At 36.5% G+C, this 13,897-nt stretch overlaps 2 protein-coding genes across 2 annotated transcripts; both read right to left on the reverse strand.

Annotated features, from left to right (window-relative positions):
- Positions 1–3,128: 3,128 nt before the first annotated feature.
- On the reverse strand, positions 3,129–5,728 carry LOC111478761 (laccase-11-like). The gene is made up of 6 exons (XM_023123201.1): positions 5,318–5,728; positions 5,053–5,204; positions 4,729–4,973; positions 4,527–4,655; positions 3,514–4,437; positions 3,129–3,434 (listed from the first exon to the last, which is right to left on the reverse strand). Exons 1-6 carry the CDS (start codon positions 5,474–5,476, stop codon positions 3,304–3,306), a joined length of 1,740 nt encoding a protein of 579 aa, XP_022978969.1. The 5' UTR covers positions 5,477–5,728; the 3' UTR covers positions 3,129–3,303.
- A 1,506-nt stretch (positions 5,729–7,234) lies between these two features.
- Positions 7,235–9,828, reverse strand: LOC111478831 (cytokinin riboside 5'-monophosphate phosphoribohydrolase LOG3). Its single transcript, XM_023123321.1, has 7 exons — positions 9,575–9,828; positions 9,250–9,347; positions 9,084–9,114; positions 8,609–8,708; positions 7,874–7,944; positions 7,652–7,795; positions 7,235–7,503 (listed from the first exon to the last, which is right to left on the reverse strand). The coding sequence occupies exons 1-7, from the start codon at positions 9,692–9,694 to the stop codon at positions 7,432–7,434; spliced, it is 636 nt and encodes a 211-aa protein (XP_022979089.1). The 5' UTR covers positions 9,695–9,828; the 3' UTR covers positions 7,235–7,431.
- Between the last annotated feature and the right edge of the window lie 4,069 nt (positions 9,829–13,897).

Here is a 13,897-nt window from a genome sequence, read left to right on the forward strand (position 1 = left end):
CTGCTAAGCTATATTCGCTTTGACAATCTTAGTTTCAACTTAGGAGTTATGAACATTGTCGCGTACACAACAAAAACAAACAAATGTTTTTAAAGATCGAGTATGTGGAAACGAGGAATAAAGAAAAAGGCATGGAAAGATCGAGTACTCAATGTTTTTCTCCTTTTACGTTCCTTTCCAATTGGTTGTCATTGTGTTGTTCACTAACCCCACATTGTCACAAGTCTTCCCCTTTTGATCGAGACTTACTAACCATTAAAAAAAACGCACATATATTCCTTAAAGATCTGAAAATCGATGTATATTGATAAAATAATTTCCTTCCGACATTTAACATTTCAATTCAAATACTTTCAACAAATTTTACTAATTAAAAAAATTATCAATAATATTTATTGATATTTATATTTGAACTAAATAATTTTAGGTTTAAAATAATGGGAATTAATGTGTATGTATACGTTGAGGAACCCAAAATTTAATATTTTAGGAATTTTTTGAACATCCAAATTTAATAGGTGAAATTAAAAAAAAAAAAAAAAAAAAGTATATATATTTGTGGTGTGCGTGTCACGTGTGCCCCATTTGACGGTGATGTGTCTGACAAGAGATTCTTCCACGTATTAATGGAGGCAAGCATTGACGTCAAAGAAAATAAATTAATGTTAAAAAATAAAAATAAATCCCATCTCACCGTCAAATCGACGGTCCTTGGTTACTCCTCTCTCCTCCTTGGCGGGTCCCACTTGACCTCACCACTTTCGCTTCTACCGGCCACGTGTTGGAGGGTCCACGTCAGCTTACCGTTTCCATTTGTTTCTCCCTCCCGGAATCTGTTGGTTTTTTTTTCTCATGTCGATAGTGCGTTTCCGTTTTTATTGCTCATTGCCGACTTGTCGTTTTCCCTTTTACTCTCCCACCAATCATCATTCCCCCTCCGCCCCCACTACAATTCGAATATTTTTATTAGTTTTTATTTATTCATTTATCCATTTTAATTCTAAATTTTAATATTTAGCTTTCCAATTACAAATATTACCTAATAAATTTTGTTGATGGTTTAGTAATTAGAGTAATTTTTGAAGTAGCTTCGATAAAAAGAACGGTTTTCTACACTAAAAAAAAAAAAAAAGAAGGTTAGACCTTTGCTACCCGAAAAAATAAATATTTGAGCTCTGAGTAGGAAAAAAAAAACAGTTGAGATTTTTAGAATCAAAGGAGTTAAAGCATTTGGAGTCGATAGAGATTCATAGAACAAAAGAAGTAGAAACATTCAGAAACATCCTAACTCCCGAGCTGCAGTCAATCCTATTGCATGCACTTACAATGGGTCTATTGCTAACTAGAGTGTTGATTTTAAATGAAATAAAACAAAAATACATATAAATCACTAATTAACAGATTGGTTCAGAGCTTAAATTGATTCTTCATAATACTTCATTTTAATTCTTTTTTTTTTTTCGAACATATTTTAAATATGGCTTGATATAGTCAGAATTGTTCACTGTACTAGAACAAGAGAAGTCAGTTGAGCATTTGATTAGTTTCTAAAAAAACAGACACGGGCATGCTCGCAGTCGCAGTCGCTGCTAGACCCTACGGTTCTTTTCATCTCTAAATAATCTCACCAACTGCAAGTGGGATGCGATTATCAACGTCCATACTTTACTATTTACCTATTAAAGGCCACCCGACAAAGCCCTCGCACAGAAACTTCTATTTTCGCCGTTCAAGGTATTTCGGTCTCCCCACCCAACTCCCCTTTTGTTTTTATACTCATCGTTATTCACCAATTCAACCAGTCAATCGTTCATATCGAGACGAGATGGGCCTTTCCCTGTAACCATGAACTGTGTTTTGTTTTTTTTTTTTTTTAATGCCCACAACACGTTCGATAGAATGCCTGAAAGACGACCTTGCCTTTTCTTTTGGGCAGCTGGTTGTTGTGTTGTTGACACTTCGCAAAATCAATATGTTGGAAATTTTAGTTTGTGGGGTTGGTTATTATTTTGCGATCAAATGGGTTGATACTCAAAAAGTTCTAGAGGTTGGCTTTGATTGAACGCATGTTCTCTATGCTATGCTGTGTTTGGGTTGATATTCGACCCTCTTTAAGTTATGCTAGTTTAGTCTGAATTTAAAAGAAATCCTTTGACAAACGAATTAGCTAGAAGAATTGTAAGGGTAAAACTTGCATTGAACTTGGTTGTGAACTTTAGACCTATTTAACGCAATGATTTTGTCTATTCAAACTTATGTTGTGAATTTGACAAAAATGTTGTGAGATCTCACATTAGAGCATGACAACCTTATCTATTAGACGCATTTTAAAATCATGAGACTGACGACGATATGTAACAGGCCAAAGTGGACAATATTTATTAGCGGTGAGCTTGGACCGTTACAAATAATATTATAGCTAAGCACCGGGCAATATGACATTGAAGACATTGAGTCTCCAAGGGGGAGGCGGATTGTGAGATCCCATGTTGGTTGGTGAGGGGAAAAGAACATTTCTAATAAGGGTATAGAAATATATCGGTAGAAGATACGTTTTAAAATCGTGAGACTGACGACGATACGTAGCGGATAAAAGTAGACAATATCTACTAGCGTAGGCTTAGACTGTTACATTTTCGTCAATACATTTATTATAGGAATAATATGGTCGATTAACGATCCAACGACAAAAGTAGTGATTTTCCTCAGTTTTGACAAAAATGATTGAAGCCATACAAAGCTTTACTTTTTTTTTTTTTACCAATTAAAGTATGTTTATTAAGGTGGCTCCTAGTTTATGGAAAGATTTATATAGGATGAGTAACACCTATCATCATAGCCCAAAAAATTTAACGACCCTATTCAGTAGACCTATGGGTCCTAGGCCGTTTAATGGGCTTGGACCAAACTTATTTTTATTTTTATGGTTACAAATACTATTCAACAGTGGATTAAAAGTTTGGAAACCAGATATACAAAAATCACAAATTTAATAATTTTTATTTAATATTTGATTTTATTTAAACACTTAAAAGAGTCGTTACAAACTTACTCATTGGGTATGTGTTATGATCAATGATTTATAGTATTTACTATTTAATTCGTTAGATTTAGGTCGAGACTTATGGTAGAAATGTGTGCGTAATTTCTAAGTTTGGAAAAGAATGGAGAAGAAAGTCAAATTTGGTATACATCGTCTTCTTGCTCACACGATCATCGGTATTTATAGCAATGGAATTCGAAATTGAAAAAATTAGTATAAAGCCGTCGTCAAGGAATAATTGATTCTGCGATCTGAAAGCACTAGCACGGTGGAAGGTCCGGCGGCGGCGGCAGAATTGATTCTTCAGCTGACTTTCCATTCTCTACCACAAACGCCATCTTCAAACCCCACATTGTGTGCAGCTCCAGGTGACAGTGCATGAACCAAACCCCTAATCGACCATTAATATGTTTGTTAGTGAACCTTAGAGGACTGAAAATGGTAATGAAAGAAAGTTTGATTGGTCATACCTGGATTATCTGCTCGGAATCTGATAGCGGCCCAGCCGCCGGTGGGGATACCGACCGTATTCCTTTCAGGGGGATCGATCAGGTTATATTTCAAAGGGTCTCTGATGGGATCGAAGTTACCGATTCCAGTGCCGACCACGAAGAAATTGTAGCCATGGAGATGAAACGGATGCGACTCAACCGTCAGCATGTTGGTGTCCTGCAACACCAGCTCAACCGTCGAATTAAACGCCACCTTACTCAGCCTCGTCCCTAAGGATGTCCTCAAATTCGCCGTCAACGGCACACCCGTGTAGTTAAACGGCACCGCCGGTCGGTCAGGAAAGTCAGGAGTAAAGACACCAGGGATGTTGAAGTAATGAGCCTGCAAAAGCCCTGTTTTAGGCATCACGAAGGTAATGTTGTTCAAAGAAGCCGTCAGTTGTGTCCCATTCAAGCAACTGGCACATGGGTTTGCCCCCAAACCGATGGTGTAAAAAAGATGCCTATCAATTTTAATCGGGACATTGGCCGGAAACAGCGGGGTATTCAAGCTCCGGAGCTTCTTGTTGTACGACAGAGCAAAATTGGTGTCGTTGGGAAGAGGCAGAGTGGGGAGAGAAGGAAGGATTGTGGTTGGGATTCCTTTGTACTGCAGAATGGCAGTAACGGTCTTGTTGTCCACTGGAATTGGCGCGTCCATAAAGGGGCGGGCTGCCATGAAGTACCGGCCAGGGGCTTGATCCGCCTTAACCAAAACGTTGGTAGTCTGGCCGGGGGCAATGAGAATGGCAGTGGTTGTGAAGGGTTTTGTGTAGACGGCATCGATCTCCACGACGGTGAGCGAGTGACCAGCGATGGCGAAGAAGAGCTCGTCATTAAGCGCAGCATTGATGATCCTTAGCAGGTATGTTTTTCCAGACTCTACTTCTAAAGCATATGTGTCTGAACATGATAATCAATGCACAAGAATTAGTAATGGGAATGTAAAGACTGTTTATGCATTATGAATTAGAGAAACTTTGTAGTACTACGTTTGTCGGAGCAGGGGAAGAGAGGGCCTGGTTTGCCATTGATGGTGTGAGCGTCGGAGGCTTGGGGTGGAAGCCCCAATTTGTTGGCTTGATTAACCAAGGTTTCAACATCTGAGTTCCACCATTCTCCTGTATTTACACATTTCCTGGTTACATCAATTGTTAAAAGAAAAAGAGATGGAGATAGAGAGGGAGGAGGAACCTAGGACGATATTAGCTTCCAAATATGGCTGAGGAAATGGAAATGGAGTTCCTAGTTTAGGCATGATAACAAAAGCCCCATACACTGTGGCTCTTAGCCACAAAATATGGGCATGCCACCATAAAGTCCCTCGTTGTCCTGTGATGGTAATGTCATAAGTGTAGCTATTTCCTGTACTGATCGGACACTGAGTAATATAAGCTGGCCCATCTGCCCAACCATTTCTTTGTTGTTTCAACCCATGCCTGCATTCAAACACATTACCATTTCACCACTCTCATAGTTCCTAAGATAAGTTAGTTTGTAGGTATATATGTTCAATACCAGTGAATGGATATGTTATATTGTGCATGGTTTGTGACATCTATGAGAACCCGATCGCCTTCTCGAACGTATATTGTCGGTCCCGGGAACATTCCGTTCACTGTGACGATTGGTTTAGCATTGCATAGCCTGCTTACATTCTTCACTTGAATCTGAATCATCCCAAGAAAAAAAGGAAAAAAGAAGTCCATTACATTTATGTATGTGTATGTATGGGAAATCTGCCAATCTCATATCAGAAAGTAAGAAAGAAAGAAAGCCCCACGTCAAATTTGTACTTCTTGACTGCTGATTCAGCTAAAAAAGGGAGAGACCCAACAGACAATGCGAGGAGAAACAGCAATCCCAGGTTAGAACCATGTTTTAGGATTGCCATTTTTGATTCCTGTTCTGTCTCCAACTTTAGATGTTGTGTTTGAAACATGGTTGCTGCTTATAATGAGCAAAAAAAGATGAAGATAAGTTAGGTGTTTGGAAGTTGTTAGAGGCAAAGCTGGCTATGAAATGAAGCTTTCCCTTAGCGATGGGTGAAAGCAAAACAACTTGGGGATATGAACAAGGCTTCAAAGCAACTGTAGTAAGAAGCTGAAACATCACTGTTACATTTGTTACACATTGATTTTGATTTGGAACATTATAGTTTTATTTTCTGAACAATATAGTATTGGTATAAAAACATGTTCCTTTGACTGGAAATTGCTTTGGAGTAAGATGTTGGTTTTGTGGAGCTGGCTTTGATGTTTGTTCTTCTTCTTCTTGTTCATGGGGTTGGTTGAGTGAGAGAGACAAGAGTGATAGGGAACATATAACAGCTACCTGAATTAGCTTCAAAACCCTTCTTCGACTACCAAATATTTGGGCCTGTTTGTGCTAGGACTCACCAATGGGCATGGATCTTAAATTTTATAGAACTTGGGCCTTGATCACGGAAGGCCATGAATATGATTAAGGTTCATGTGAGATCCCACATCAGTCAGGAGAGAGAACGAAACATTGCTTTTAAGGGTGTGGAAACCTCTCCTTACAAGACACGTTTTAAAAATCTTGAGGGAAAGTCCGAAAGGAAAAGTCCAAAGAAGACAGGTTGTTACAATGGTATAAGAGCTAGACACGGGGCGGTGTGCTAGCGAGGACGTTCGGCCCCTAAAGGAGGTAAATTGTGAGATCTCACATCAGTTAGAGAGAGGAACAAAGCATTCTTTATAAGGTTTTGATCACCTTCTCATCTAACATTCCACATCGGGAAGGCCTTTTGTTTGTATGGTTTATTTGTGGATAAACTAATGAAGAAAATGAATCACCGGCATAAAGTTTGATGACCTTCTCATCTAACATTCCACATCTACTTGCCTAATGATCCATTTGGTTCCATGTGCTGACATGAGTCACACCACCGACAGATGTCGTCGTGTTATTGGCTCCAACCCACTTCCCTATGTCTCCGAGTAGATTCGTTTGAGGCCATTCCTTAAAAAACACTTGCTGACATACTCCACCATGACAGATGTCACAGTCCCATTTGTTTGGAACAGCTGAATCCTACCACTTGTTCTTCCAAGGGTACTGATAGGAGCCCTCCCTGCCCCCCACCAATTGCCCCTCCCACCCAACACTAGACCTTCTAATCCCTATCTTCCTCACTTTCTATATGTTGTCTACATACATCCAAGGAACTGTCAACAACAAACTGGTAATGCATTGTTAGCTTTGTTGGCCCCTCATCCTCCTCTTTGTTAACTAACTGCCACCTAACCCTCTCTTAGTGGACTACTGTTTGTGTCCATGGTTCTTGTTTTCCCATGCAAAGTAGCAACTTTTTGACCTCATTGATTCGTTTGATGTGAGTTTGATCTGTTTCTATATCCATTTTAAAAGAGTGATGTGTTCATAGAGTCGTTTGATGTGAATTTGATCCGTTTGTATGACCATTTTAAACGAGTAATGTGTTGATGTCATAATTCCAGTTGACAAGACCAAGTTGGCACGGACATGATAGCAAAATATCTGAATTCAGTACCATTTCTTACGAATACCCAGATGGATATGATATGATAATGGAGGTTTCCTGTTAGCTTACAGAGGCAGAAGACATGAACAGAACAATAAATGATGAACACTTGCAAAAATCTCTCTGTTTTTCCATTTCTTTTCCTCTAAAGTTAGTAGATAGCTGATTCTCAGAGGGGGAACATTCATCAACCTCATTTACTTACAATTTCAAAAAGCAAATTAGTGTTTCATAGAGAAGGAAATATAGTAAACTTCATTTACTGAGAGGTCAATTTGCAGTAATTTACAAAAAAGAATCCCCCAAACTAGACATTAAGAGCTTCAAAATTCAGATTCCATCTTTCTTCCTTATCCAATTCTATATCCTTTCTAGAGATAGCCAAGCTGCTCTATTTCCCAGTTCAACTTCGAAGCAACTCTTTCCTCACAAGGGGAATACTCCTACAATAATCAACACTTACTGTAAGAACAGGACAGATTCAGAGCCTTTCTTTTCTGAGGAAACAAACATGTTTTTCTTCAATTATTCATTGAATCCAAGAAACAGAGTCAATTTGGGAACAAATTGTTGGAAAGGTAAAGATAGTACCTCCATTTTCATCATCAACTCCTTCGCCGTTGGAGCGGATAAGATGATTTCACGTGCACTTGGACTGATGAATCCCTCTTCTACAGCTTTGTCGATGAACGACAGCAAAGAATTGTAGTATCCATCAACATTCAGCAAACCCACCTGCAAAATTTGAAGATGCCATCCTAAACTCGATCGCTATGAACACAAGGATATAAGTATTTTTTGGAGATAGTTTACAGGTTTATCATGAATTCCAAGCTGAGCCCAAGTTATTACTTCAAGCAACTCCTCTAAGGTTCCATACCCACCTGTACGAAACGTACGATCAAGATCATAAGACATATGAGGCATTATGGGGAAGCTAAAAGCACAGCCACGAGAGATTATGCTCAAATGAACAATATAATGACATCGTGGAGAGTCGTAGTTATTAACAACATATGGATGGATTCGGTTTGAACGGCTAAACAATAATCATTGTGTCTTGGGGTTCGTGAGAAGTTGTTGATGAGTAGTAATTATGAAGAGACCTTAAAAGGCAAGCAGAAGCCATTGAAGTAAAAGATAACGTTCAGTTTGACTTGAAAGAAAAAAAAAAAAAAAAAGAAACACAGATTCTTTGCTTCAATATTAGAAAGGGACTAAACTAGAGCTTTCAATGGACTTCAACATAAAAAGTGGCTGCACCGAAAGCAAAATAAATCCTCTTTTTTCTTTCCCTTTTTTGGTTGTTTGTCCTTTCCATTTCTTTACTCTCTTTGCACAAAGGTATTTGGCTACTAGTTAAATGTTAGGAATCACGATTCTTATAAGGTCTCGTACTAATGAAGATGTATTACTTTACTTATAAACACATGATCATTTTCTAAATTAGCCGACGTGAGACTACCTCCCAACAAATCCTCGACATTAAATGCTCTGATAAGCAGCAAAAAAAAAAGAAAAAAAAGAAAGAGAGAAGCTTGTACTGACCAGGCAAGGCAATAAAAGCATCTGAATGCTTAGCCATCTCCGCCTTCCTTTGGTGCATATCTGCGACTGCCTTCACTTCCCCTACTGTTTCACCAGTGAGCTGCAAAGGGATAAACACACTTTCAATGGAAAGAAAGGGAGATTTGCAGTGAAGTAATGATGAATAGGAATAAGTTCTTGGTCAGATATTCCCTAGCCACAAAATTTGAAGCTCACAAAACGAGATAAAACAAAAGAAAATGTTCACAAGAAGGAAAAGGCCAAGGAATAAAGAACAAATACTCATAGGCCTCAAAATAGTAAACAGAAGATCCCCAAGTGCTTATGTCTGTAAGTGTAGGCAACCATTTTTTGATTGGTGCCAAATAGGCAAGTGAAGTGGTGGTGCATAGATAAAGGCCACAAAAGAGACAATGGAGAATACACACATCAATGGAGGGGTTAAGCATGGTTTGTAGCAGTAAGAGAGACATACCTCTCGAGGCATGAGCGTCTTGGGAATGACTCTGAGGAGAACAAAAAAGAAAAAAAAAAAAAACAAGAAGAAGACAAAAATTAGTTATGAATACTAATTTTCCCCTTCCTTCTTTTCTCAGTGGCGTTTACAAAATTTTAAAGAGCAAATTTAGTGTTAAGGTTACCCAATGACATGTCCTCCACCGCCATGAACGGCTTGTGAAACCAAACCCATTAGCCCTATGCTTCCTCCTCCATACACCAGGTTTATGTTCCTCGAAACCTTCAAAACAATGAAACCCACATCAAGAAAAAGGATAGGAAAGTTCCAAAAGATGGGCAAAAAAAGAAACAAAAGGAAAGAAAGGTAAAAAGGGGGGTTTTGATTGACAGGTTATGACAGAAAACAGAGGAATCAGAATAGAGATGGAAAGAACAGAAACAACCATTTTTGGACATAGAGATAGACAAGAAAAGATTGAAGAAGAAGAAGAAGAAGAAGAAGAATACCAATTGGTTGCCGAGATCAATGGCGGCGTCCTGGTAGCTACTCTTCCTGCCCTGACTACTCCCACAAAACACACAAATTCTTCTGAACTTGGATTGCCTCATTTCATTCTCAACCTCCATAATCTGTGTGTTTTGATTGTGTTCTTGTTCTTGTTCTGTTTCTGTATGCGTGTGTGTCACAGAACAATACAAAATATGAAAGGCCACACCCCTTTGTGCTCTCTTTCCTTCCCCCTTTCCTCAGTGCGTATATATATAAACCTTCTTACACGTGACTGCGTGTACCTCAGCACGCTCCTACGCCCACCTTCACACCCTTAATACAAACACACCTTCGCACGCGTGGACCACCCCTTCTCTTTCATTTACACCACCCACTGCCCACTACCACAAAACACAAAGTCGATGCCTTTTTGGTTCTTACACATTTTCTAACAAAAACCCTTCTTTTTATTTCACAAACCCTTTCAACCCCAACCAACTACTCACAATCCTTCCACAACCACACCCCTCTAACTACCGCTTCTGCACCCTTCCATGCATGTATGACCAACAACTCTAAATTCATTACAAATTCTTTCTTCTTACACCCAAATTTTATGGCTCACTCACTCATTGCCACATTAAAAACATTACCCAAAATCACTGTTTGTCAAATTTAGAGCAACTTTTAAATGTATTTTTAGCCCTTCTAAATCAATTTTAATGCAGTTTTTCATGCTATTAAACACGGTGTTTAGTCATTTTAACCATTCTAAAATCGCTCATAAACATGTTTTTTTATTATGTTGTCGTGCATGCTATTATTTGTTTGTTTCACTCGAATGTTAAGATAATTTTTTAATTTTTGCGTATTGGAATCTGACTACTTATTGAAATGTTTATTCGAGAAAAACAAAACCCATAATAAAGAAATCGAAAGGAAACAAAAACTAAAAAATAAGATGAAACTGTTACGGAACTAAGCCTAAACTAACCACCAAACATATTATTATATAATGTGGAGACATAGAAACATCCTCTGATGATGGAACAAAAACAAAGGATGGAAACAAAAACAAAAATCCAAAGTTTGAGTAAAAGCCTTACAACTTTTAGGCAGTGATGTGTTGGATATAACAAACATGAAACTCTTTGTTTTTTAAAGAAAAGGCACTAATGGTAGACATTAAGAAATGGGTTTAGGTTATTTTTTAAAGTTTTTATTTTAATGTCGAGAAAAAGAACAAGAACGAGAAGAAGAAGAACAGGGAATAATATAATACATTAACTGAGGACAAAGTATGGGACAAACGACTATGCCGTAAGCTACCATGAAACAACTAAAGCCTACAACTGATAGATATTGTCTTCTTTAAACCTTCCTTTCAAGGTTTTGAAACACGTTTATTAGGAAGAGATTTTCACATGTTTATAAGAAATATTCAGTTTCAAACAAAAGAGACGGAGATTATGGGCTATGAAAGTGTGCCCTCGGAGAGCATCGTTTAGGAGACAAAAAAGTTGGTGTATTGAAAGGAAACATTTGATTTAAAATTGCCACGCTCCCTTTCCCTTTCCCCATATCCTCCATTTTCACCTTCTCCAACCATTTTGTTCCCTCTCCTCATCCCATGCTTACCTTCGTCACTCATTATTCTCTCTCTCTCTCCAAACTTAACCCTTTTCCAAGATTTTGGGTCGCTTTCTTATTGGTATAACTAAACTCTTAACCTCTGTTAGAATGTTATATTTATATTAGTACGTGATGTTCGAATCAATGAGAGTTACATAAATGACACAAAACTACAATCGAAAACGAAAGGGAGATTCTGAAGATATACAAATATCAACTTTTTTTTTACTTGAAAATTTTAAAACTTTGTGTGTTTAGCTTGACACGATTTTATGTTAGGTAGAGTCGTAAATGTTTTTCTAAAAAATATTTTAATTAAAATAAAGCGAACTCATTTCATATATTTTTTAATTTTTATAGAACAAAGTTTTATATTATGATGAATGAGGCATTTTGTAGCATTATTTTGACCAAGGTTTGTGTCAGATTGAATCATTAGTTTAACATAATTTTGTTATTTTATTGTCCGTTCCATTGCCTTGATTACAGCAAAATTTAATAATAATAATAATAATAATAATTTTATAAAGTTTTTCACTTCCCAAATCCCCAAAATTTGTCCTCTAGAGGCCTTCTTTTATTATAAAAACTCATAATTAGTACACATATAAACAGAGTGTTACTTAATCAATTATATTAGGTTAATCTTGGTTTAAGTTACTATATATTTTCTTCATAAACTAAAATCACATATAATTTTGCAAATATTTCCATTTTTGTCCCAATATATATATATATATATATATATATATAACATACACATTTTTACGTAATTTCCTTAGTGATGTAAAAACTAATGGACGTGATACGTGTCTATTGGTTATAGACTCCGTAGAGTTGAGACGTCATGAGAGGAATAAACTAACATTCAACTTTAAAATTATTTTAGTCTCCTTCTATAAGTAAGATCGAATGATTTTTTTTTTTCTCGAGCGAGAATTTGGTAGTGGATGACGGAGTAGCTGAGAATGGTACAAGAAAGGCAACAAGAGTACCAAACAACTCTATTGCAAACCATTCATCATTAGCACTTACTCCTTATTATATGGATCTTTTAAAAGAAAAAAGAAAGCTATCCATTCTCTCTTCAATTATTGGTGTTTCTTCATTCATACCATCCCAAACCCACATCGAAATGATAAAGAGATTGAACAAAAATTTGTTTGTAAACAACTATTAGATAACTTAAAATTATCGAACGCACAATTTTAGGTGTTAAATGATAATTCGTTTTTGAATTTGATATGTGGAATCGAAAAGTTTCAGGAAAATAGGAAGGTGATTAGTTGAGTTTAGCGGAGCTTGTGTGATTTAGGGTGGACGTATATAGAGATGCTTACCGTGCTAGGCAGAGACGAAGAAACTATTTAAAAAAAAAAAAAAAAAAAATTCCATTATTGTGGAAGTTTGAGGAAGAAGGAAATTTCAGTGTATGGAAAGAGGAAGAGAAAAGGAAGGGATTTATTTGCAGCCTTTTACCAATTTCTTTTGCATGTCTCTCCACCTCCCTACACTCACATCCTTGTGCTTATCCTCTTTTATTGGACCTCTACTCATTTCACCTTTCCAATCCTCTCTTCTTTTTTTTAATTTACAAAATTTAGTTGATAGGTTCGGTTGTGTTGAATTTTTTAAAAATCGAAAATTTGGGTTCGTTCGTGGATTGATATTTCTTTTAGTTGAGTCAACCCGACCAACGCGAAAATAGAGTTACAACTCAATCCAACACTACTTTTAAAATTATTTGTAAAATTAAGAATATTTGACGTTTGTAATAGAATTTTAAACTAAAACAATAATCGAAGAGCTTATGTTGGGTAGGCGCTTAGTCACCTATGATGTTGAGTTCGATTATGCATGCTTGTTGGATAATTTAACGAGAGGTTCATGTGGGTATTATTCTCTATTGTTACTTGGAGTCACTTTAGCTATTACAAATCATAAATAGACAAAACATTAATTCCAAATAAAACATTTATTTTTCTTTTATCTTTAAAGATTGCTTTCAATTTAGTTTATGGAAGAAGAAGAAAAAAAACATCTTTGAGGTTGGAAATTAACATTGAAGGAGTTTTTGGTCACATCACATCCAACTCCAATTTGCGCAAAAAAGCCTATTCTTAAGGAAAATTTGACCATTTTCTCAGAGAGTGTTAAAGAACTTGATTTTAACGAACAAACCTTTGGCAAGAAAATCAAAAAGTTTGATGCTTTTTAAGGACATGAATTTCTAATTAAAAGCTCGACTTTAGTGATTTGACATAGACTCGAATTGGGTCGAGGAGTATACGTATTCTTTTCTCGCTATTTCATAGTAAAATTTTTGTGAGATTTCACATCAGTTGGAGAGGAAAATAAAACATTGTTTTTATAATAGTGTGAAAATCTCTTTCTAGTAGATTGTTTTAGAATTATGAGGCTGAACGATGATACGTAATGGATCAAACCAAACGATATTGTTCATTTTTTTTCTTTTTATATATATATTTGCATATTTTGCTAATCTACTTGGAAGCCACTCATACAGGACACATGAGAGAGAGAGAGAGGGACAACACAAACTAAAGTTTTAATTTTTTTAAAAAATAAATTTTAATTCATCTACCTTATTTTTTTTAATTAAAAAAATCAAACATTATCTGAATTATTAATATAAAAGGAGAAAATCAAACATTCTTAAACAAATAATTTGAATTTTAAACCTTGTT

The sequence above is a fragment of the Cucurbita maxima genome, unplaced genomic scaffold (assembly GCF_002738345.1).
Source record: "Cucurbita maxima cultivar Rimu unplaced genomic scaffold, Cmax_1.0 Cma_Scf00004, whole genome shotgun sequence".
In the NCBI taxonomy this organism is placed as follows: Eukaryota; Viridiplantae; Streptophyta; class Magnoliopsida; order Cucurbitales; family Cucurbitaceae; genus Cucurbita; species Cucurbita maxima.

Bases quoted from the DNA above. Each gene is read 5' to 3' on its own strand.
- LOC111478761 (XM_023123201.1), bottom strand. From the start codon at position 5,476: ATGTTTCAAACACAACATCTAAAGTTGGAGACAGAACAGGAATCAAAA. The intron at 5,205-5,317 runs GTGGGGCTTTCT...GGGATGATTCAG, and splicing joins TCAAGAAGTACAAATTTGAC to ATTCAAGTGAAGAATGTAAG. The intron at 4,656-4,728 runs GTTCCTCCTCCC...GTGTAAATACAG, and splicing joins GGAAGCTAATATCGTCCTAG to GAGAATGGTGGAACTCAGAT.
- LOC111478831 (XM_023123321.1), bottom strand. From the start codon at position 9,694: ATGGAGGTTGAGAATGAAATGAGGCAATCCAAGTTCAGAAGAATTTGT. The intron at 8,709-9,083 runs GTATGTCTCTCT...ATCCCTTTGCAG, and splicing joins AGACGCTCATGCCTCGAGAG to CTCACTGGTGAAACAGTAGG. The intron at 7,796-7,873 runs GTAAACTATCTC...CAAATTTTGCAG, and splicing joins TTGGAATTCATGATAAACCT to GTGGGTTTGCTGAATGTTGA.